Consider the following 24,960-nt stretch of genomic DNA (forward strand, 5'->3'; position numbering starts at 1 on the left):
GTAATAACCCTACAATGCAGCGTTCCCAGCCCCTGCAGTGCGTGCATAAGCAAAATGGAAGGCTTAATAGTGACACTCAAAGCAACAGGGACAGGTGCAAACAGCAGACAACACAGGCCAGGTGACCTGCCAGTGGAACTGGATGCATGGTGGTGCATGAGCGCTGCAGAGACATATGGACATTATAGCAGTCAGGGACTTTGGACTTACAGAGGCTGGAGGAGAGCAATAAAGGGAGGTGGAAGCAGACTACGTAGCTGGCACGAGACACCACAGCCACTGTCGGTGATCGCTGGGCGCCTGGGGCAGCAGAAGGTCATTGGCGTGTAGGTTAGAGTGCCCTGCAGGGGGAATAGAAGCCGGCAGGAGTACACACCATCTACAACACTCAGCCAGGGATATGCGGAGGAACGAGATGACATCTAAATCTAACAAACCAAAGGCAAAACAACAGCCAATAGACATCTTTGCTAAATCCACCCAAGCGTCAGCTGACACAAAGACTCCGGAGTGAAACGCACCAAGATAGGCAAACCCGGCGCGGGACGATCACCAGATCCTAGCGGTTATTGCGGCACTAAAGGCGTCATGGGGATCCAAGATCGACACCGCAATCGCAGAATTGAAGCCGTTCGTGTGGACGTCAACCTCCTTAGACACGATGTCAGAGCTATATCCGAACGCACCAGAGGGCTGGAGAAGGAGGTGGAAGCAAACACGACCACTTGAGCTGCGAACGCCAAAGAGGTCCATATATTGCAGCAACATGTGCGCCACCTGGAGGACAGTGCAGAGGAAGCAGAGGGACGGGCGCGCAGAAATAATGTGCGCATCGTTGGATTGCCAGAGGGAGTTGAAAACCCGGACCCGACGAACTATAAAGAAAATATGCTGCTACAAGAAATAGGCTCCGAGGTGCTCACCCAGGGGTTCACCGTCGAGAGAGCGCACAGAGCCCTGGCCAGGAGGCCGCCACCGGGAGCCCCTCTGCGTCCCATCATTGCAAAGATACTGAATTATAAGGAAAGGGAGAAGATCCTGGAACACTTCCGGAAGGGAGGGACTATAAGCAGAGCATCGGCTGATATCACGGCGTACCCGGATTACACTTTCCAGGTACAGAGGCAACGGTTGAACTATGTATCGGTGAAGAGGAGGTTGCGTGCATCCAGATTTAAGTACATGTTGCTGTACTCCGCAAAGCTGAAAGTATTGCACAAAGATAAAGCACGCTTTTCCTACACCCCAGAGAGCGTGACCACATGGCTGGATACGAAGAACTGCCCAGCAGACGCAGATGACCAGGCGGACAAGGGCCAGCAGACCGGATAAGTGAACTTTGGGTTTCTCCGAGAGATACTGTAAATTGAATATCGGTGGAGATGTTACAATTTGCCATGACATTTAGTTTGGACTAGATTATAAAACGTAGTATGGGGAGTTTAGAGCAATTTGCGCCTTGGCCTTAAGGGGCAAAGAGTGTGGTAAATTGAAAGTTCAATGTGGGAGACATGGACGGAACTTGTCATTACCCCTAGTAGGTAGTTTAGTTGGAAGACCAGTAGGACGGTGTACCCCTGCGGAGCCAGGAGTATCGGCTAGGTCCGAGAAAAGGTATAGATGCGGGGTAGCCTGAGATCCAAAGTTGGAGCTGGGCAACAAGTTGGGGGATAGGGGAGGAAGGGTAGTTGGGGAGTTGCAGGAAAGGGTTGGTGGGGGAGGTTGGGGTGTTAAGGGGAATCGAACCTACAATCACATACCACAACTGAAAATGAGGAGAGTGGGGACGGAGACAGGTGGAGTGGGAAATGGATAAGATGGGGAGACCTGAGGATAGGGACCTGGAATGTGAAGGGATTGAATAATTACATTAAACGCAATAAAGTAATGATGTACCTGAAAAGGCAGAGAATAGATATCGCGTTGCTACAGGAAACTCACCTGAACAAACAGTATTCCAAGTTGCAAAGAGAAGCAAGCGCTGGTAGATAGGAAATGGAAAGGTATTACCTTGGGGGCAACGTACTCGGCGTATGCCAGAGGTGTTATCACATGGATAGCGTTGCATGTCCCGTTTAAGCTAGTACAGTCTACAATAGATAAAGATGGTACTGAATATTATGAATGTTTATGCCCCGAACCAAGATGCCACAGGGTATTTCAAGAATTTCTAAACCAAGATAAGCCCATGTATTGACAGGGCAGTCATATGGGGGGGGGAGAGGGAGACTTTAACTGTACTTTGGACCCGAAGCTAGATAGGTCAGATGAGAAGATCGGGACGCCGACCCCAGCTGCGAAGGCCCTGGGCACCCTGTTAAAACATTAAAGGCTGGAGGATGTGTGGAGAATATGCAACCCACGGAATAGAGGATACTCGCACCATTCCGCCCCTCAAAACCTGTACTCCAGATTAGATCATATATTTAGTGGCCCAGAGCTAGTGGAGGAAATGACACAAGCGGAATACAAGGCTCCTCCCAGGGCAAGAATCCCGACATGGAGGCTCAGAGCTGAAGCGCTGAGGGATACAGGTTTTAGGGAAGACCTAAAGAAAGACATAAAGGAGTATTTCGAGCTCAACACTGGCAGTGTGGATTCAGCAGGGATGTTGCGGGAGGCATTTAAGGTGGTAGCGAGGGGGGCAGAAATATCTAAATCTCAGGGATTGCAAGGTAGCATAACAAGGGGAACTGCACAATGAGGACACAAAGTTAGAGGCAAAAATGTGGGAGGGCACGGGATCTCCTAAGGAGGCTGAGACCATATATCTCCTACAGCAAGAATTTAGGGGCCACTGGGAGAGACTTTGTAACTTGAATTGTAACAAATATGTGGAGAGACAGCATGCAGAAGGAGACCAGCCAGGCAGGTTACTAGCCTGGCTATACAAAAGCGAGACCCCCAACATGCCACTGGGGCAATGCAAGGGAAAGATGGGCAGATACAAGATACTCGGGAAGGAGTAAATGAATTCTTCCTTGAATATTACAAGAGACTGTATTCAGAAGTCACAGAGAGGGAGGATATAGATGTGCACGAAACATTAATGGAGATTGCTTTACCCAAGCTAGAAATAGAAAGGGACAGCCTGGAAGTCCCAATAACGATAGAGGAGCTAGAACAAGTAATCAAGATGCTACTCACCAACAAGGCACCAGGGGCGGATGGACTTCCAAGTGAGTTTTATAAGGCGTACAGGATAGAACTGCTCTCTCCGATGCTAGCAATGTTTAACGAAGCGTTTGACACGGGCACATTGCCTACGTCCCTCCGGGAAGCAATCATCATTCCGCTCCTTAAACCTAATAAACCAGGCATGGATTGTGGGTCCTACAGGCTGCTTTCGATGCTCAATCAAGACAATAGAATACTTACAGCAGTGATGGCGAACAGGCTGAGACCAGTTATAAATAAGCTTATACATCCAGACCAGACAGGGTATGTCCCGCGCAGACACATATCTGACAACCTTAGAAGACTCCATCACGTCATAGAGCAGACAGAGGGAAACCCCCAAGAGGTGGCAATAATCTCTCTGGACGCGGTGAAAGCCTTTGACTCAGTCAAGTGGCCCTGGCTGTTTGCCGTCCTAAATGAGTTCGGTATTGGGCCCGTATATTTGAAGTGGGTCCAATTGGTATATAGTAAACCATTAGCTCGAGTCAGGACGGGAGCAACTATAACAGAAAGATGGCAACTGAGTAGAGGCACTAGACTGGACTGCCCGTGGTCCCCGATGTTGTACATTTTGGCACAAAAACACCTAGCGGCGTACTTGAGGCAGCAATATGAAGAAGTAGGGATCAGCACTAAAGGAGGACAACATCTGATCTAAATGTATGTGGATGACATGCTGCTGTACTTGAGGTACCCTGAGGAGAACCTACAGTATACTCTGGAGGTTATGGAACGATACGCAATGCTATCTAGCATAACAGTGAACCCAAAAAAATCCAGCATATTCCCCCTGGGTAGATATGTAGAAACACCAAGGCATAAATTGCCGGTGTTAAAGATGAAGTGGTAAACCGAGACGTTTCAGATACCTAGGAATAGATATATATCATAAGGTGGAAGTCGAACATAAGCAGAACACTGAGAGAGCAATGGCTAAAATAGCCAATAGCATGGGTTTTGGGCCAGGCTGCCGTTGACCATGATGGGGAGAGTGGCGCTGTTAAAGATGGTGGTGTTGCCCAGGCTATTAGACCATTTTGCTAACATCCCATATCTGATACCCAAGCAATTCTTTGCCAAGGTACAGAGCATATGCAGGGGGTTCATATGGCAGAACTCAAGGAACAGCCTAGCGTTATGGAAGCTACAGAACCCATATGAACTAGGGGGAGTTAGGTTGCCCAATTTTGAGTTGTATTACTTGGCCAGTCAACTCCAATATGTGGTGAGGTGGTTATCAGAAGATCCTACATCTGAGTCCAAATTATTGAGAGCTGAGTGTACCCCTATTTCTTGAATGAATGGATGTGGTTGCCGAGGTTGCAGCGGAGTTGAGGTGCAAGACTGCTAGACCTGGGTGGGGAGGTGCCAGGTATGAAGATCCATTTCCCGTGTTCACCGCAGATACTGCTAGTGGCACTGAAAGGGATTGATGTGCAAACGAGGAAGACCATCAGGAAGCAATGGGAACCTACAGGTATAGCGACCCTTGGGGACGTATGGCGAGATGGGAAGATAGTACATTTTGATACATTGATGGAGGATGCGGGGCTACACCGGGGACAATACATCACATATGCTAGGCTGGTGAAAATGATAAAAGATGAGTCTCCTGAAGCAGTGTTGAGCCAACAGCCTGATGCCGCTATAGAAACACTCTACGATGTCTCAGAGGGGGCCATGTGGTCTCCCGAATATATGAACTACTGCTGGCCAGGGTGGGGAAAGAAGTGACCCATACGAGACGTGATTGGGAGGAGGAGGAGGAGGAGGAGGAGGAGGTGGTGGGGGAGCCAATGGGGGATGGGCTGTGGACCAGGGCACAGGGATACTATAAAAAATTGTCTAGGAACGTGAGATTACAACAGATCCAGCTGTATGTCACCCACAGAGCATACTTGACCCCTAAAAAGATAGCTAAATTTAAAAATTCTGGGGTACAGGCGTGTCCAAAATGGGAAGTGGAAGCAGGAATGGTCCACATGTTTTGGGCATGTACCGAAATAAGGGAATTCTGGAGGGAAGCGGCCCACCTCATGGCGAGCAAAGAGATACATTTGGAAGTGAATTCTCCGTGGGCATGCATGTTTGGGGGGGGGTGTCCCCAGGCCGCGCAAATTTAAACATGTGAGTAAACTCAAAGACCTGGCATATATATACTTGGTAAACATAGGATAGCAATGGGGTGGAAGACGAGCAGAAGACCACAAGTTGAAGCCTGGTGGCATGACCTTCAGAAATGGGCGAACGCTGAAACTGTGGTGTGGAGGGAGGCAGCAAATAGTGGAGGGGAGGAAGAAGCAGACACGCTGATGGCCTGGAAACGTATGGTAGCGACTCTGATTGAGTCCGACCAGTTAAGCTCAGAGGAGGACACCCCGTCGGGGGGTGAGGATGGGGAGACGCCTGCAGAAGAGGGATAAGATGATAGTGGTTTGTGGTAGGCTCGGGGAGTGGGGAGGTGGGAGGGGAAAAGGAGGGGGGGGTAAATAACATGGAAATGTATATGTGAGTTGACATGCATATTGTTGCTATTGTGTAATGACCATGTTGAAATTCATAAAATTGTTTTAAAAAAAACAATAAACTAAAGATACCCAGGTATAAGGATAGGGTGGAGAAGCACAGGGATTGCTACTGAAACAATGTTGTTCTTAGAGACAGAGATTATGGACCTAAATAGTTCCCAATTCAAAACTTCATCCCAATTGGTGTTGCGCATTTGAAATGTCCATACTTTAAAGCTTTAATATTGCAAGTGGCAGCAGTCTTGCCTTGGTGGGTCAGTAACACACCTTTCTAGCACAGCATGACAGAAGGCAGCAAATACGAACATTGAGGAGCCCTGTGAACTTAAAAGTGTTTGAAAGTGGTGAAAGAGATCAGAGCATAACATATTGGTGTAGCTGGGGTAGAAGAATCCACAGGAAAGGGGATGGTTCATCTTGGGACAAGAAGAGTCATTGATTAGGAGGTCATAAAACCATTCAGCAAGAATGAATGGGACGGGTGTAAAGACTGGAAGGGGGTTTTGTGGACTCCTGCCCTCTATATGGCAGAGTAGAAGCACAGAGCACCCCAGCCAAGATTCTGTATATGGTAGAATGGACAAGCAATCAAGGCTTAAGCTCTCAGGAGATGATGCAGGCTGATTCTTAAGTGCTGTGTAGTCCCCAAGTCCCCCCACAAAGGAATATCCACACACTATGTTATGTGATGACACACTTCTTTATATAAATAAGGTTCAATGCATATACACAATCAATAATACAGTTTGTGCTTTGGCAAATATGGCAAATATGTACAATATCAATGTGGTACCACAGTTAACTCTTGACTCCATTAAAGTGCACCAACTGCTGACAATGGCATACAAGTCAAATAGTAATGTGAATCAACATCAGACATAGGAAGGAAGACAAGTTAGGTTAAACAATGGCAGAATACTTTGTACCACTACCATGAAACAGTTCTGTGTAAGGTTCCCCCCATCTAGGCAACTTGTAAATAAAGTGTATCGACAAGCCTCCTCCATTTATGATTAAAATAGTATTGTTTCCTGCTAAAATAGTCTACTACCCCAATGTACCTGAGTTTAGCAGAGTTTCTTCAACGGTGGACTCCTTTTAAAGCAGGAGCCACATGGCGTCGAGATTCCTCGAAGAAAATGTGAACACTGTCGTCGAGATAGCAGCTTCGGCCTTTGCGGTGCTAGTCGACAATCGATCGTGGACGTCCTGCGAAGGCGAGGCATGCGGTGCACCTGGATGACAAGAGTTCGATGCTGCAAATCAGATTCGTAGGCCCAGCAGCGGGTGTTGGCGTTGGCATCGACCACGGCTGGCTTTCGGATCTTGGTTGGTCTGTGTCTTTGTGGACTTCAGGTGGCGGGAAACCCACCGGCGGATTCTCCTCGGCTCGTCGACGACCTCAACTTTCTCCGGCGGGACATAGCGGTCGACGGTGATGGCAAGGGAGTCCTTTGTTTCAAATGTCTTAGGCAAAGGTGGAGCGTTGCGGCTCTGGTCGTCCAGCAGCACAGCGTCACACTGTCCCTGCTTCTGGGCAACACGACTCAACGGGCTTCCAGCGGTTATGGCAAACCTCCGAACCCTGGTCGATGACGATGGACGTCGATGTCCGGGTGCTTCACCTCAGGATTCCTCGGCGGTCCCCCTCTCTGGTCGACAGTCTTTTGGCAATGGCTTCCAGGGTGCTTTGGTGAAGATTAGCTTTCGCATGAAGTTTCCTTCGTAGCTCGGGAAGAGGTCTCCCAGCCAGGTCCTCTTTTGGATCAGTGCTTGAAGACTCTACAGCTTTCGGATTTCTTTGACGGCAAGCACCAGCAAAACTTTTTTCTTCTAGCTGGGCTTCAAGGTTAAGCATTGAGTTTCGACTTCAGCTTCTGAACAATTCTGGTAAGTGAGAGGTCTGCAGATATACTGTTCTGTCCCTCATTGATACTGATGAGCCAAGCTCAGGCAGCCAATCATTCAGAAGGACATTCATGCGGGCAGGCAGCCAATCAAGCTCACAGTGCATTCAAGCCATTCTCTTCCATCCGGACACTCATGACAAGGAATGTGGATTGGAGCAAGCACCCAGCCTTTCAGCTCACCACACTGCATTCATGTCAGTTTTGTGCAGGTCTGTCTCATTCTTTGTGTCACACAAACAGATACCAGACACCCATAACATGAAGTGTTTCAGGTCTCACCCCAAGGGTGTACCCACAACATACAGTCACCGGGAAGGCTCCATCCATCCAGTCTGGCCTGGCCTTCCACACAATAAGATATATGGTTCTTCCACCCAACAGTCAGTCAGGGGAAAAGACCGAGTCAGGGCTTCCCAGGACTTTGGGAAAAAAGGTAACAGGTAATAGAAACCAAGAGGCCACAGGGGCCATCTTGTCTCCTATCAGGAATCCACTGATTCCTGTGGCAGGGCCTGGGTATACCAACATGGAGGATACTCAGAGCACCTGTCAAATTTAGCATGAAGCTGCCACCAGCCTATACCCTGCTCTGTGGGCCACCCATAGGTGCCCAAAAACATACACTAGGGGTGCAGGGTTGTACCCTCACCCATGGCCCATGGGTGCCATAAGGGTATCACAAGGGTCTGTTCACCACAACCAAAAAGAGGAAGAGCTGCACTTACAGGACTCCTGTGCAGAAAACAACACGGAACACACATGATAAGGGATTACAGGACAATGACATGGAAGCCCTGTCCCTCCAATGCATTTCCAGCATCACAACAGGGATGAAGGCAATCCCACCACCACCCTCCCCACCCGCCCCCCACACTGGCATACATATGAGTGTGGGAGCATATCTAGCCTTCAGAGGCATTTATCAGGTCTGCATAGGTCCAAGAGAAATTGAGAAAGGTGTTAGTGTCTGGGTGTAAGATGGTGGATGTAGGGTGAGGCAGAATCAATACCATGGTAATGAACAGCAACATGGTGCAAATGCTTCACATTTAATAAGGTAGAAGCAGCACAATCCTAGCTTTAGTAGTCCAACCCTACACAGATTGGGGCCTTATGCGCAAAAGTTCCAAAGAGTGTCAGCCGTTCCAGGAATGGGTATACAGGAGGGACGCTGATTCAAAAGTTCAGAATCCCTGCCAGGATGATGACAGATGTGTATAGCTGGAAGAAATCAGCTGTGGTGCTGGGCCCACCTAGCTGTCCTCCAAAAACCCATTTGGCTGGAGCACTTATGCACCTATACTGCAGGTGCACAGCGTTACCATGGCTGCTTGGTGACAAAAACCTTTGAGAGCGATGGGACACCTGCTGAAGTCAATGAGATGGTGGCCGCACTCCTTCAAATTGTACCTTAAGACAGGTAGCGGAACCTTGTCGTCGAAGGAGTGCTGGAGGCAGAGTCACCAGTGTTTTAGCTGCCGTGAACCCAGTGGGATGCTGAAGAGGGGTCTCTGCAGATTGCAGCTTTGCTGTGTCTTTAGTGATGTCGTACGATGGGTTGTCTGTGTTCTGGACTTCTTGCTGTTTGTCGTCGAAAGGAGGTGCTGCTTTCACACTCTGGCTGGCGTGGACTGCGGCATGCTTTATCAGGCAACATGGGGAATTGTTATAAGTCAGTGGAGCTCTAGGTAGTATGAATCCTCATAGGTTCCGCATCACTATTAGCCTGAGAGAAGGTGCGCATAGGCATAAGGGTGGATTGAGCAGAGGATGTTGAGATGTACACAGTTTTTAGCAAGGGTTGCTCAGACATAAATGAATGTGACAATTGAATATCTTGCCTGGTAAGCACTTTGGGTTAGACAGGGCAGTTAATTTACATTGAGCTGGGAACCTACGTTGCTCAGCCCGGGTCCAGGGTGGCGTGTTAAGTAGAGGCCGCTGGCGGCGGAAGTGGAGGTGGGGCTGGTGGTTGGGGGGAGATGTGGTTGTGGCGGAAGAGGAAAATGGGGTGGCACGGGTGCAGGTGGAGGTGTGAGAGGTAGGGGAGGGTGATGGGGGGTAGCTGGACTGGCAGCTTGCTGTGGCGTGGGCAGTTGGGGAGTGTGACAGTTGGTGGTGGCGTGGCGGTTGGAGGTGGGGACAGAAATGGAGGTTTGCAGAACGTCAGGTGAGCCGAGCATGGTGCTAGTCCATCTAAAAAATCTACAGGTGGCGCTGTCGGTGCCTCTGAACCGGCATCTCTACTGGTGTCTGCAGAAACACTTGGGTAGAGGCCTGTTTTGCTAGTGGGTCTACCCTTTTGCCAGACGGCTTTTGAGAACATCCCATTCTGCTCTAATTCTTTCTCCAACCTAGCCAGAGAGTTCTTAAACGATCTAGTCTGACTGTTGCGCAATCTGTCCATAGATACTCTGTGCCGTGTGAAATAAGCTGACTAGTGACCATTAGACAACTTACACTTTCTTTGTTCCAAGGCTTTGCGCAAGACAACAAAGTGGTCCACCTGAAACAACCCCTCCAGTGGCCACTGAAACCTCTTTTGACCCTGAGTCTAAAGATCCCACACTTTCAAATATTTACAGGTGAATGCCCCATACGTCGAAAACATGAAGAATGTGTCGTCCCTACTGCAGGAGTAAGTTGTGTTGTGGAAAGCACAGACCCCATAGCCAAGTCTAGAAATCCAAAAGAGCGGGAGAGACACACACAGGAAAGCTAGGCCGCAGGTACTGCAGATCAAGAGGGGTATTGCAAGCAACCTTCCGGCAATTCTTATTTGCAGGTGGTGACAACTTAAAGCCAAACAAAAGAGGTGGTACACAAAAGGGAGACAGGAGCAAGCAAGTATTTATAGAGTTAGCTGAATATAAAGATAAAGTCATATGCAAGAAGGACCAGAAGCACCGTGTCTGGCTTATCTCAGCAATAACATTTGACACTTAACTATCAAATGGCCAAAATGCCCTCCACTTTGCCTCTATAGTTAAAACAAGAACAGAGATATTTGTCGCAGGGCTCTGAGTGTTGTAAAGCACTGAAAGTGGGAGGCCAATCACGCAAATTTAGTTAAGCAGGAACTTTTTTTCTTGTCAATCAAGGCCTCCCTATGCCTGGAAGAAAATCAAGTAAGTATGTCTGTGGTACTAAGCTTGCTGTAACCTGCACAGTGCATGCACAAAGCCCACCATAAATAAAGAACTAAAACCCAAAGTCAATACATCCATAAGAAAATTACAATTACAAACAATCCCAAGGGAATATGGCAATTTGCAGCTGATAGGATTTGTCTTGTGTTTTTTTCCTTTCTCTGTCCACCGCCGTTTTATATTTTTTCCTTTTACAGTCTATTGCTGGTGTTTACAAAAACAGGGGACATGTCGCTACCCCCAGATTGAGTGAGTTGGTAATTCATTATCGCCACAAGTACCACGATTTTGGTCCTTGGTTGGTGGTATCATTGGACAGGATTGTGCACAGATTTCGATGCATTGTCCTTCGCAGGTTATTAGGAGTTCTGTGTCTGTGTCAGCACGCCATGTCTGTTTTATTTTGGTGGTGCACAGTGGATTGATTGACCTTGTGATTATTCTCTGTCGCAGAGTTAGTTATGACTTTCTCCACACCGTGGCTTACATTTGCCACTTAAACAAAGGGTCGCTGTGGTATGCCATTACCACACATATCCTTGGCCTACGCCAGACGTCTTTAAATTGCTGCCTGTAGGCCCGCCTTGTTTATAAAAGCCAAAGAAGAACCAGACAGATTGTCAAACCCTCGCTGAAGGAGCCGCAAGAGCCAGAAGGAATCAGACGTGCAGACGGGTGCTGACCGGGACACCAAGAGGCAGGAGAGAGTTTGTGGCGTGTCCAGGAATCGAGGCACGCACAGCCCTTAGCCGGACCGAAGACTCTGGGTCCCCCAGAGACCCTGGAAGCTTGGAAGTCTGGGATCATGCTGCCTTGGAAGGAATTCAGATTGTGGAGCTGCCACAGTGCAAGGGAAGCTCGAGGGAGGTACCAGAGCCGCGAAAACGAGCCCAGATGCCTCAGCAGAACATACAACCACGCAGACCACCACACCACAAGATACGCGGGTAGTTGGTAAGGAGGTGAAGGCTCACAGAGGTTGTGGCACGAATCGGAAAGCTGGGAAAAGAGGGTCAGGGACCCCAATGCATATGGAGTAAAGAGAAGTACACAGATTTCTACTACGTCTTGGCAGGAGAGTGAACCTAGCACACAGAAGAGAAAACAGAGGTTGAAATTGGGAGTCTGGGACTTGCACCCAAATAAAGAGAACTGGAACATGATGGACAGTACATACAGTGCTTGGCAGGTTAGTGAAGCAAGTCTGTGTCATCCACTACAGCCAGAGAGGTGCATCCATGCTACTCTTCTTCGTTGTAGTACCTGGTGAGAGGGAACTAGGTCTGCACACAAGGGTCAAGGACCCCCTTTAGCTTACAAAGTTTGTCCAGGCAATTCTTCGTTGAAGTAACTGGTGAGAGGGAACCAGGTCTGCCCACCAGGGTCTGAGACCCACTAGAGCTTCTTCAGCGCAGTACACAGTGAAAGGCAGCCAACGCTACCAACCAGGGTCGGGGACCCAAAGGAACTACTTTGCAAGCCTGAGAAAGGCTGGGGAGTACAAGACATTTCCTCAACAGCCAAAGATTGGCTGAAACCATATTTGAAAAATCCTATTGAGACAAGAACGGCATTTGTCCAGGGGAATGGAAGTCGCCCCTCTGGAACGAGCAGACATTTCCTTTGATTTAGTTAGGTTAGTGTGTAAGGGAGAGATTTAGAATTTCGACAATGGACTTTTGGACTTTTGCTTTGAACATTCTGACACTACTTCATTTAAGGCAGGGAAATCCCTCTTAGGGTTAGGGTCAGATAGGTCTTTTCCTTTCCTTTTTATCATTGAATAAAGGTTTATAGCAAACATTATGACCCCTCTGTGTCGGAGTCATACTTTTGTACCTTTACAACCCCTACCCAGGGCTCACCCGTACTCAAGGCCAGATCCTAAAAGAGTTGGATCCTGGAAGCCCCAACCTCTAGAGGGCCTTTTTTTCTAGCTGCCTGTAATCTCCTTTTTTTTGCGGATAGAACGTCAGCTCAACTGGGACATCCCTTGGGAGCGGTCTCTCACCCCTGCCCTTGTGGCCAGTCCGATGTACTCTGTCAATTCGAAAAACCTCAGTCTGACTAATTCCCAGGAGACTGGCAAACTAGGTTTGAACTTGCGTCTTGAATGCATTGTCACTCACCTCCTCTGAGGTGCTTATAATTTGGATGTTAGGGTGTTTAACTCTACTTTCCAGGTCCTCTGTTTGAAATTCCAGGTTGTGGGAAACCCTACTTGGTTGTTCCAGCAGCTTGCTTTTCACCTGCACCTCTTCTGCTGTTCCATGCAGTTTGCTCTCCATGGTATCCTTTCTTTCACCCAACTGCGCATTCTCCCCTTTGATTTCCACTACGGTTTTAGTCAAATCTGATCCCGGCATTTGAAACTGCTCCTGTAAGATTGCCATGAATGATTCTTGGAAATCCTTTAGACCCTGTTACAGGTCCTTCTTAGTGATCAAAGTGGTTGTGGCTCCAGACGCCCGTTGTCACCCTCTTGAGATTCTTCTCCTGCATTCTCCTGCATTCGTCCTCTTGACTCACAGCCGCTGAATCGGTCCTGTGCCTGAATGGGCCCCGATCTTGTTGTGGGATGCTGTTATTGAATGTCCCTCAAGGCATTTAGGTTACCTGACTACCCTTGTGTGTCCACTAGAAAAAACACCAATTTGCTGGAGGGATGATGGCCTCTCAGCAAGTCACTCTATGAAGAGGAAGTGGTTATTCCACTCCGCTGACCACTCTCAAGCCTGACACATGTTTGGAGCCAGAGTTGTGAATCTTTGACCAACCTCATTCATGGTTGTTGAACAGCCCTAAATTTCACTTCCAGAGTGCTAAACCGAACTATTTTGCGCTTCTCGAGTCGTCTCAACGTCCATCATGGAGTTCCTTCGACTTACTCTCAGCTTCTCCGAGAGCCCACCTTCCCTTCTGGACTCTTTGAGTCGGTCGCCCCCCGCAACAGCACCTTCTGAACGGGCCAGTGAGCGTTTCCCTATGCGCAGCTCGGTGCCACTTCCTTCTCTGTACCTTTCTGGATCTTTATGATTTCGGTACTGAGTTTATTGCCTGATGTGAGTGGGGCTTAGGTCCTGGGTGACACCCCCCTGGCAAGGCCTTTGCCTAATCTCCAGCTCTGAAGAGGAATCATCCAGCGGCAGACCACCAATAGAGCAGCATCTCATGTTTGAAGACCGTGCACCGCTTCTCATCAATACCCCAAGGGGGTTGGGGGGGAGGGGTTTGCCTCAGTGTCCACAGGTTCTCTGGGTCAGCTCCTCTGCCATCTCAAGGTCTGTGTCATGCTGTTAGGATGGAACAGGCATTGATCCCCCCCACCCCACCCTTCTCTACTCACTCCCTCACCTCGCCCTCCCTCTGTGAAGGCCCTGCCTGCATCTCTGATGACACCAGAGCGAGGTCTTTTAGACTTCCGGATCAGGGTGCCAATGGACCTGCGCCCTCCCCTGTAGTTCCAGCCCCGGGAGCCTGCAGCCTAATTCTGTCATGTACAGGCCTCTCTTCCATGCGCAGCTCCTGCCCTCTTTTTCCTCTTATGGGGAAAGATGACAAAATGCCTATAGTCTCTCCACTGGGGGGCTCATCAGGCTTCCAAAGGGATATTATTCTCAGTAGCAGTCAGGATCGTGAAAATATGCTATCTTCCTGCTTCAGACAACTGCAATATTGTTGGGAGGCTGAGCAAAGCTCCTCGCGCCATGTCTGCTCACTGCCGGTGGCCATCTATGCTCATCTTCCCCTCCTGACCCCCACCCCCTGATACTTTTCTGAGGGGGATATTTATGCATTTCTGCTTTTATATGTTGGAGACTTTCGAAATGATTGGACTGGAGAAAAATATCATGTCTTCAAAGAGGATTTGTCACTTTTGTAATGATAGATGCAGTTTGGAAATTCTGAAATACTTGGTTATTGAATATTCTGCTTTAATAGAGAAAAGAGGATACTTTTTAAAAACGATGTTCACGCTTTAAATACAGTTTCTTTTTGGCACCTTTTCGAAACGAAGTGTGAGTGGAAGACAGGTATCCTTATCTTTTGCATTAACCAGTATCTATTGGCAATTTTAAAGGATTATTCTATGATTGTTTAATTAGTTTGATGAGTGTTGGTATTGTATGTCTTTGTGTTATTGGCAAGTTGAACGCAATCGTATATTGATTGTTTAATTCATGAATGTTATATGCTTTTTACTGTATATTTATTGGTGCTGAATTTCCTTAACCAAATAGTACCTTAAATAAAAATTAAAAAAAGAAATTGCCCCTAAGCGCATCCCAGGAAGTTTGTTAATGCGTACTATGATACAAACCTAACTGCTATGAAAATCAACTTAGTGCCTTAACAATCTCCAGTGTTGACCATTGAACAGACATGTAATAATTAACAGTTGGATTGTTCAACATGATTGGCCTCTGCTTATCCTTCTCTAATGAAGGTATGTATTCTGTGTCAATGTGCGTTTTTTATTTAGTTGTTTTGTAATGTAGCATATCAATTCTGATTTTGCTTTCTGGTGTTTTGGGGAAAGATTGACATTCAAATGGTTTAGTCATGGTCTTTCCTTTGACCTGGGATATGCTTAAGAATCCTTTGCTGCTATCAATAACATTATTTTTGTAATGTTGAGTGAAATGCTAAAACAGCAGGCCAAGATAGTGTTGTTTTTACGTCTTGTTAACATTGAAAGCTGTGTTGTTTTACAAGCATTTATTTCTGTTTCCAACAATTTTCTAATTGCAATATTATTTTAACATCTCTAGGTTTACACAATGATACAACAAGCTCAGTGAAATCTGCATCATCTCACAAACAGAATGAAGAAAGAACTCCAACAAAACATTTTGATAATGTATATTCGGACAGACAAATGCCTTCAAAGAAAAACAAACTGAAGCCATCTATCAAAGCTAATGGTAAACCAGTAATGCTACCAACAGCACATCAACCTTCAAAGAAAATGGACATTGCCGGTAAAGAACTGAAACAGAAATATTTGACAATGCAACCTGCATCAAAGCCTCAATCACCTGCACAGAGGGAGTCATTTCAGAAGAATAAGTCTGGCATTGTGCCTAAAGCAGGTGGGAATCAAAGTTCAATAGAGAAAGTTAAAACCCATGAATCAACCGATCTGCCCCTGCTTGGCAATTGCAAGATTGGTCCTATAGAAAGTCTTACTGGAGAGGAATCAGACTGTGCACTGCTGGTAAAAGATGAAGCATATTTGAGTACATTACATTCCTTGTCTTCAAATATAGGGAATAACATTGAAGTGGTGCAACATTGTGATAATGAATCAGATAGTTCTGAAGAAAGAACACATGAGCTAGTCAAACAAAAAGTTCAGGAAAACGGTGACTATTGTAATGGCCCCAGCTCAAGCTTTTCTTCTGGGGTGAGTAGTACATCTGCATTTGTTCCAAATGGGAACAACCTCTGTAAGTCTCATTTTGAAGGTTTTATCAATGGTAATTTGTCAGATGGATCAGCTGTGGCTGATCATGAATTTGATTCAGAAGAGCTGGAAGAGGATTCAAATTGTCATGCTGGACAGGTGTTTAGTAAAGTTGTTGCTGTTTCCCCCAAAGACATTGATACAACAGAAACTCCAGAAAGCCATGACCAATCAGAAACACCCCTTGTGGATCACTGGACTTTAGACACAAGTATCTTACATCAAAAGGAGAGTCCTGAGTCTGACAGTGCCAGTGCAACCACCTCTTCTGATGACATAAAGCCAAGGTCAGAGGATTATGATGCTGGGGGATCTCAAGATGATGATGGGTCAAATGAAAGAGGAATTTCGAAATGCAGCACCATGTTATGCCATGATTTTCTTGGACGAAGTAGCAGTGATACAAGTACTCCTGAGGAACTAAAGGTATATGATAGTAGTTTAAGAATAGAAGTAAAAATGAAAAAAGAGATTTGTTCCGATTGCTTTAGAGTGAATTCAACAAGTGATGATGAGGGTCCAAGAAAGAAATGTGATATTTGGCCACATCGAGAAAACATACTAATCAGTGACAGACAAAATGAAGACACTACTTGTGGCACTGCACGTTTTGCTCAGGAGGTTGACCAAGTCTCCTCATCAGCCGATGAAACCGAAGATGAAAAATCTGAAGCTGATCATGTTGTCGAACACTGTCCTGCTGATGCCATAGTCCAACCTTTCCAAGGTATTGTCAATTTAGCTTTCGATGACACAACAGAAAATGATGTTGAAAGTCAAGCGTTTCCATCTGCAACAAAGTTTAAGCGATCCGTTTTATTGTCAGTGGATGAATGTGAGGAACTAGGATCAGATGAGGGAGAAACTCAAACTCCAAATCCACGTTCCATTGATTCTAGAACATCTCCGGATGTGTTTGATGGTGTTCTGCCTGAACATCACAGAGCTGCACATTGCCGAAATTCACTAAAAACCGAAACTCTGTCTGTAGAAAGTACCCACCAAGTAAAGGAGAAAAGTGACAATTTAGAAAAATGCACACAGAACAATTTGAATTTGGAAAGTGCTGTGTTTGTTGGTCAAGATAGGTTGAGTGCTCCATCAATGGCAGAGGAAAACAAAGCAAAGCAGATATTGTCTACCAATGAAACTCCATGTTGCAAAGACGAACAAAAAATGAGCAGTAAAATGGAAGGACTGATAGAAGTTAGGCAATATAACAGGCGTTCAGACACTGACTTGAAATCGCAAGATAGACCCTGCCATTTGGACTTAAATAAGAGAGAGCCATCTTCTCACAGACATCAGCACAACTCAGCCAAAGTTAAAGAAAATTCTAATAGTCCGTTGCCTGCTCTAGAAGATCAAGTGACGGAGAACTCTACCACAGAAAACTCCAATACTGATTTAACTTCAGGTAATGTACAGTAGTTGGAACATGCATCGTACAAAAACACTCTGTATGATGGGTAGAGATTTAGTTTGGAACAGTTGTTGACTTCCGAAAGCTTGATAGTCACAAAGCTGCTAAGATTAACACATTACTTTTAACTTTTGTTGAAGGGCATACTTTGCAGAATGCAAATTTAACATGTTGCATTGTATTCAACTCACCCAATAGATTTAATATAGAAAAGGAACTTAAATATACCTTTTCAACATTCATATACTTGCTGCACAAATGCAATTTGTGTCATCTGCCATTGATAATCAGTGCTTTATTCCATCTGCCTGCTAGCCGAATCAAGCGCGAGCACTTACTAGGGCCAAACTTGTACACTTTTACATGAGGGCATTGTATTGTTTTATTAAACAATAGCATTTCTTTCCAAATGAATACATTTATACAATATATGTACAGAATTTAAAAAATGAACATAACTAGATGGGTAGCTATGCTCTCATGTATTTCTGTTTTAAAAGGTTCTTAAAAGAAAATATATTTAAAAGCAATGAATAAATATGAAAAGCTTTAGTTTGTTAAATAAGCAATTGTCTGGGTTTACATATATCATGTTTATTTTTGGGACTGTCGAGTTTAAAGTAGACATCCAGAATCAAGTAAATGAAACAACTATTCACAGCTAAACTGCTAGATCTATATTTAACAGATACATTTTTATATGACCTGGAGAGCTGTTCTTCTTGTGTTTTAGTTTGTGTGTTGTTGCCTGCTGTATTTGGTGCATGTGTAGCATAGACATATTCCTGTGGAAACAAGTGTTCTTTTCTCTATACAGCTGACATAGTTTAGTTGCCTCCAATGACTGTTTATCCCTTTGGCTGCTGATATTTGGACTAACAAATAGCAGCTATCTTTGATAGCTTGGCTGCATTCTCTCGTGTTGAGTGCATGCAAATCATGAATTATTATGTGCTTATGTCTCACTAAATGTAGAAATCCACAAACACAGATTTTGAGATCAGTAGAATAATTTGTAGGTATGGGAAGCTGCAGGAATGTGGTTACAAACCACCTGAAGAGAAGCAAAATGACAATACTGGAGTAATGAACACAAACATCATTTCAGATGATTGTGTACGACAATCAATGACCACACAATCAGCAGCTAACTGGATAAATAGTTTTCTACTTGTGTGACTTTTGTAACGGATTTGATTTTCTATGCGCATCATATATATTTTTTTTACTTCAGTGAATATCATTTTCTGCATCAGAAATTATCAATTTAATGAAGGTTTATTGGTTAATTACTAGTCGTAATTTCTTGTTCTATTTAATTTAAAAAGTAATTTGCGTTCTTATTGTCTGCAAACCGAATACCTCAATCAAAGTTTTGTTAACTTTGTATAAACCTTCAGCTTCTTTCATCTTAATCATATGTTGTTATTGCTGTATTGATTTAACATTTGGTCTGAAAAACCCTAAGGGGAAAGAGTATAACATTCTTACAATGTATAGTATTATGAATTGTTTCAGGATACATAGATGATTGTGACACTTTGGCACAAACCTGCATGTTTGAGCATCGACCTTCAAAAACCCTTTCTCCTATATATGAGCTGGATGGTGGAGATGCTTTTGAGCAAATGATGGAGGATGAAGCACACATTTTGGGTGTCACTTTGGAGGATCAGCACTTTGCCGAAAGGGACTGGACTCTTCTGAGACACCTGTTGTCTGATCAAGATTCTAATTTAGATGTAAAAAACTCTGTTCCTGCAGATTTCAGCTTGGCACAATATCTCATAAGTCAAACACTCTTTTTGGCGCGAGACAGCTCAAAAACTCAGGGTAAAGCACATGTTGACACTTTGGTTAGATGGACTGAACTAATGTCTCCACTTGATGACTCAACCGGAAGTGTCACAATGACTAGTATTTCCCCTGATGATTGCTCTTCCTCTCATGGAGAATGGACGATTCTAGAACTCGAAACTCAGCATTAAGTAGCTTATGCTTATCTAGATTTTTCTCCATTTCTTGAATCTCCTTGCAGAAAGAACAACTCATACATTTTAGGAAAATGTACTAAATTAGAAATCTAATATTGACTTTGATGCAATGTGTGGGTATGCCAAGGTAAACACTGGTTATTTACTGTTGCAAGTAAAATATATTTTTTAATATTTAAGTAATTTAAAATTGATGATTTTCTATAGCAAAACGCAGGCATGATTTTCTATAATAATTAGATTTAACAAAGCTTGTAAGAAAAATATTTAGGATTGTTTTCCCAACAGTCATGTTTGTGACCTTTTAGCTTGTGCGTTATAATAATTAATGCACAAAAAGGTTTTGTTCATTTTTGTTTTGCATATGACTCATGATTTTTAGAAATAAAAGCCTCATAGTGGTTAGCTTTTCCTCAAATTTGTATTGTCAAATGAAATAAAATATTTTGTTTTTAAAATGTTCTTATGTTACAACCTCCCTTGCATATATGGTATTTTGCTTTGCTTTAGTAAACGCGTTACATTTTGATGTGCGAAATATTTAACTGCATTTAATATAATTGTCATTCTAGTCATAGAATTTCCATAGGCAATCTGCCAAAGCAAATTATTCCATGTGACATTTGTTTTCCATTTGTTAGGTTAATGTACCAAAATATTCCCATATTAATATGTTTAAACAATGCTTTGGATCAACAATGTTTAAAGGATGGGTGAATTCTTATGTTCTAATTATCGTTTCATTTTTATGTGTGACTAAGGAGGTTGGTGAAGGGGATATTTAGAATAAACATGAAGAATGTATGACATTTCTGTTACATTTGTGACATAGGGCGAGTAGCTCCATCATGAATTTTGATTTTTGTGCTTGGTGGTTTAGTCCATTACCTTTCCTAGCATAAGTGCACAGCACTGTGTGGAAGCAAGGAGTATATATACAGCCACATTCCTCATTACTGTTATGGCTGCTGGATTGCTAGGGTACAGCACGTACTTGCCTCCATAACAAGGATTGGCAAAACAATAGGTCTTGTTTGTAAATGTAGATGTGTGTTTTTCAAAATTAAATGTTAACCTGCTCTCTCCCATAGGACAAAAAAAGTATCCTCTATAGTTGCAAGGCTACAATTCTCTGCTTTGCTGGCCACCATGCTGTGGCTAATATAGGAGAGAACAGCCTTGGTCTGTAGCCCATGAGGGCTAACTAGTAGAGCTCTCTCCGAGTGTAGTAGCCTAGACTGTAAAGCTATCATCCGCTGTCCTCACTTATGACTGTACCCCGAGCTGACCTGGCATTTCATGGACTATAAAGTGTAGGAATTAATTTATTATAACACATGTATCGTTTTTTGCTGTTTGCTAACATACAGAAATATCAGCATACTTTTAACAAGTATGGTGGGTGTTGGTTAATAAAATGCTGAGATCGACGTAGGGTAACCCCATTTCTTCAAAGATTTATTTTTCGCAGCGCTGGACAGAGACCCCTGTACACCAAATCTCCCAGAATCTACATACTTTTATACCAGTGTGTTCACATTGGTTTAAATACAAGTGAGTGGTTTAAATACAAGTGAGTGGAGTATTAAGGTGATCTCATAGGGAGGAGCTACCCTGTAGATATTGCAATTCTGCGTTGTGGGCGTTCCACTGCCACAGGCACTTCATGGCCAAATACTCTGTCAGTGTTAGATAAACATGCAGCTGTAGGATAGAGGAACACAATTAGGCTATGATGCCTGCTCTTGCGATGTTAGCAGAGGACGAAACTCACCGGTGTGCGGTTAAAATAATTTTGAGCTAAAAACATTTCTACATACATATTTGCCAGCATAGCAAAATATAAGCATGCAAACGGGTATGTATAATATTTCATAGTCAAATTGGTGTCCCGTGTTCTTCCTTATTCCCTAATTCCTTTCCACCCATCCCCCCCTCCTCGCTGTACTCCTTTTTGCGCCTCCTTTTTCCTTGCCTCTCTTCACTGGAACTCCTTTCTCATTCACATTAAAAACTATACTACCATTCAGTCTTTCAAGTCCTCACTCAAACTCCACCTACTTAACTTTGATGATGCTCCGTCCAACTGCTCCCACATTACACCCTGTGACCTTTCTGCCCTCTATTATACTCTACATTCTAGCCTGCTCGCATCCTTTGCTGTTTTATGTGTTTGTACTTTCCCCAGCATCTGTAACATTACCACTCCTTCATCCAACAGCCGACAACCACCTCTACGTCCCTTCATTGTGAGACACCTAATTCAGGAATACCGCTCTGACTGTTTTTCTGGTCAAAACACCTGTATTCTCAACAAATACCCACTGAGTTCTTATCATTACTGATCAAAGCAGGGGAATGCCACCATATGGTCACTGGTAATGTCGAAGCAGAGGGTGAAATGATGGAGCTCCAGGACAGCTGGTGGGGGAAGATCAGTGCAATGCAGGGCATGCAAAGGCTCTTCCAGGCAAGGGCCCAATACCAATGCATTGTCAGCTGTAGCAAAGGTCTTGGACTATGGTTTAGAGAGGCGTAAGCTGGAAGTGAGGTTTCACATATGTTGAAGTGGTTGCCATTTTCCCTGGAGGTAGAGATAGGTAGGATTGACAGGCTCTGATATTTAAAGGAAAAGGGAGAAAACTCGAGATCTGAGGGAAACATATTGAAACAAAATACAGGACCAAAGGGAATAGACGTATGACCTGAAAGGGATACCACTCTAATAGCCTCCTTTGAGGCTCTGCGTGAAGAAAACATACGTGGTCAAGAGCTCAGTGTCTATACTAGAATACAAAATGAATGGGCTCACCATGAAGGAGTAACAATTGGAGGAAAACAATAAGAGGCTACAGGAGGGAAAGTATCAAAGTCTAAACAAATAAAATACAGAGGATTCGCAACAATGTATTGTGGGTGTAATTGATGCAGCTAAAATCGTAAGCTGAAAACCTTAATCAGAAAATATCAGAGCAGCACATTGTAATGATTCCTGCACTCACAGGAGTTACTCACTTTGCAGAAATAGTGGAAGATTTAAAGTTAGCACCCTACACAGATGGGAGAGGGTTCGGAAATAAATGTAGAAAGCATACAGAGTTCCAAATCGGGAAACCTTTATAGGTATAGCAGGCTAAGGGAAACTCATGTTGGTTCTGTAGCATTCAAGCATTAAATATGAGATTTTAGAAGCAGCTGTAGCGTAGACAGAGATGTGGAATGACAGCCCTAACATTCTAATTTGTAATGATGCAAGCGCGTTGCCCCTGAGCTATCCTCCTGAGACTAAACACTAAAATTGTACAGGCCAACCACCCTCAGATGGACATCTCCCACAAAGCCCTTTTGTCCCAGACGGAAAGCCGGAATAGGACAGGAAGACCATAGGAAACCCCTTCAAGAGCAGGAAGATCATGAGGGAAATTGAAAAAATACCAAGAGCCCCCTAAAACACTTGCCTTCCCAAATGCAGCGCTGCAGGACATCCTCCACGCAAGCAGCTCGTTCAGCTTCTCCATGCACACAGTGTTTAAAATGGCCACCTATTCTCAGGCCAAGAGCAGACGGGAGGAAATAAAACCTCGAGTGGAATTAAAGGAAGGAATAAAATTAAAAGGCTGGAGACAGGAAGTAAGATCTGATGTGGAGTCAAATGTGGCGACAGTAGCTGGGAAAGTGGAGGTAATAGGCAATGTGGAGAAGGTGGTCAAAGAGGTGGTTATACTAGAGGGGGGAGGGAGCTTTGAGACCAAGAGAAAAGGAGGGGTTGATGGGAACAGGCCAATGTTGTGTTAAGGAGACAGTGAAATATCAGCAGGTGAAGGAGGTAGGCGGGATAGAGACAATGGCGGACGAGATATCTTCAAATGAGAAGAGTGAACAGGACTGGCCAAGGGCTGATGAGGAATGTAAGGGAAAATAGTAGGCACAAGAGACAAGAGATCAGAACTTTATTAGGGTATCCAAAAGGGAGGCGAAGAGCCAGAATCTGGTTAGTCAACTATAGGTAGGAATGTCACGTCAGGCCCTCGCAGGTCGAACAGGTGGAAGGAGGTGACTGTAGAGGTCTTGGGGCTTAGTGATCTTTTAGGAAGGTGTGGGCAGAACAGAGTCAGGAAGGAAGGCTAGTAGGGATTTCTGCCTCTTTCTCAGTTGACCCCAACACCATCTGTAAGAGAACCCAGATGGTCCTGCAGAGCATCAAGAACTGGCTTATACTTGGGGTATGGGACCCCAGAAAGCCTGCACCTAGGCTCAAATGAGCGGAAGAAGGGCTACCTACACCCTAAAGGGCTGTATCATTAGGGAGAAAAAAAATCTCTATGGGACTTTTGAACAGTGATGGCTGAGACTCGAAAGCTCGACCACTCCTCCTGAGATTGGGAAGGCGGTCGTAAGAGACATTTTGTGGATTTATTTATTTTATTTCTTGTTTGCTAGCTAGGTGCTTATACAATAAGAATATATTGTTTTAAAGCGCCCACAGGGCAGGGAGGGTGGGATGGCTGGAAATATATTACAACACAATAATTAAGAGCAGAGGGGGGAAGAGGGAGAGGGACACAAACCTACTATGCCTTGTAGAACATGCAAGTGCAGAAAGGAATAGGGAAGAGGGCGTAAGTGCTGGGGAGTCCGAGCTCGTGGGTGAGCCATAGACTAAGTGCTAGGAAAGTTGGGTGCTGTACGGCCTGGGCCGCAGGAGGTGTAGGTGCAAGTCTCCAGAGCGGAGGGTTTGTAGATGCAAAGTGCTGTGGATAGACAGGAGCTGGGTAGAATTGGTGTGGGAGGTCAAGGGCTCTATGATGCTTAAGGGCCAAGGACAATGATTTAGCAACTGTGGGATTAGCAGAGGAGAGAAGGAGGGAAAGAGGAGGAAAAGAGGAAAGTCTTAAGACGGTTCCGGAATTTGAGAAGATCGTACTCCAGGGGTAGGCGGAGGCATTCCATAGGACGGAGCCCGCAGAGGAAAGTGAGCGACACCTTGCCCTCTGTTTGGCAATACCCACAACAAGTTGGTGCCAGAGGAGCAACGCCATCTAGAGGGAGAATATTTGGTGAGATAGAGTTGAAGATAGTGTGGTCCCTAGGCCCAGACAGCCTTGTGGATGATGCAGAGGTATACAAATTTAATCCATGCAGCAACCGGGAGCCAGTGAAGACTTTTTAGTGCAGGAGAGATGCGGTCCCTGGGCTTAAGGCCAAGGATAAGTCTTGCTGGCCTATTCTGGATAAACTGAAGGGATCGCAGAGTGGAAGAAGGAAGATTCAGGAGGAGGCTGTTACAGTAGTCAAATCCAGAGAGCCCA

At 45.0% G+C, this 24,960-nt stretch overlaps 1 protein-coding gene across 3 annotated transcripts in view; it reads left to right on the forward strand.

Moving 5' to 3' along the window:
- Positions 1 to 24,960, forward strand: part of BTBD8 (BTB domain containing 8) — a 2,362,893-nt gene that overhangs the window by 2,139,393 nt on the left and 198,540 nt on the right. For 2 of the 3 annotated variants that reach the window (XM_069641787.1, XM_069641786.1), the window contains exon 17: positions 15,540 to 17,651. In XM_069641787.1, the coding sequence (XP_069497888.1) occupies positions 15,540 to 17,651 (2,112 nt within the window). Of the gene's footprint in view, positions 1 to 15,539; positions 17,652 to 19,175; positions 20,114 to 24,960 lie in introns of those variants that run through there. The other variant, XM_069641785.1, reaches the window with a different exon arrangement.

This window comes from Ambystoma mexicanum, chromosome 1q (assembly GCF_040938575.1).
Source record: "Ambystoma mexicanum isolate Mex_15411 chromosome 1q, UKY_AmexF1_1, whole genome shotgun sequence".
Taxonomy (NCBI): Eukaryota; Metazoa; Chordata; class Amphibia; order Caudata; family Ambystomatidae; genus Ambystoma; species Ambystoma mexicanum.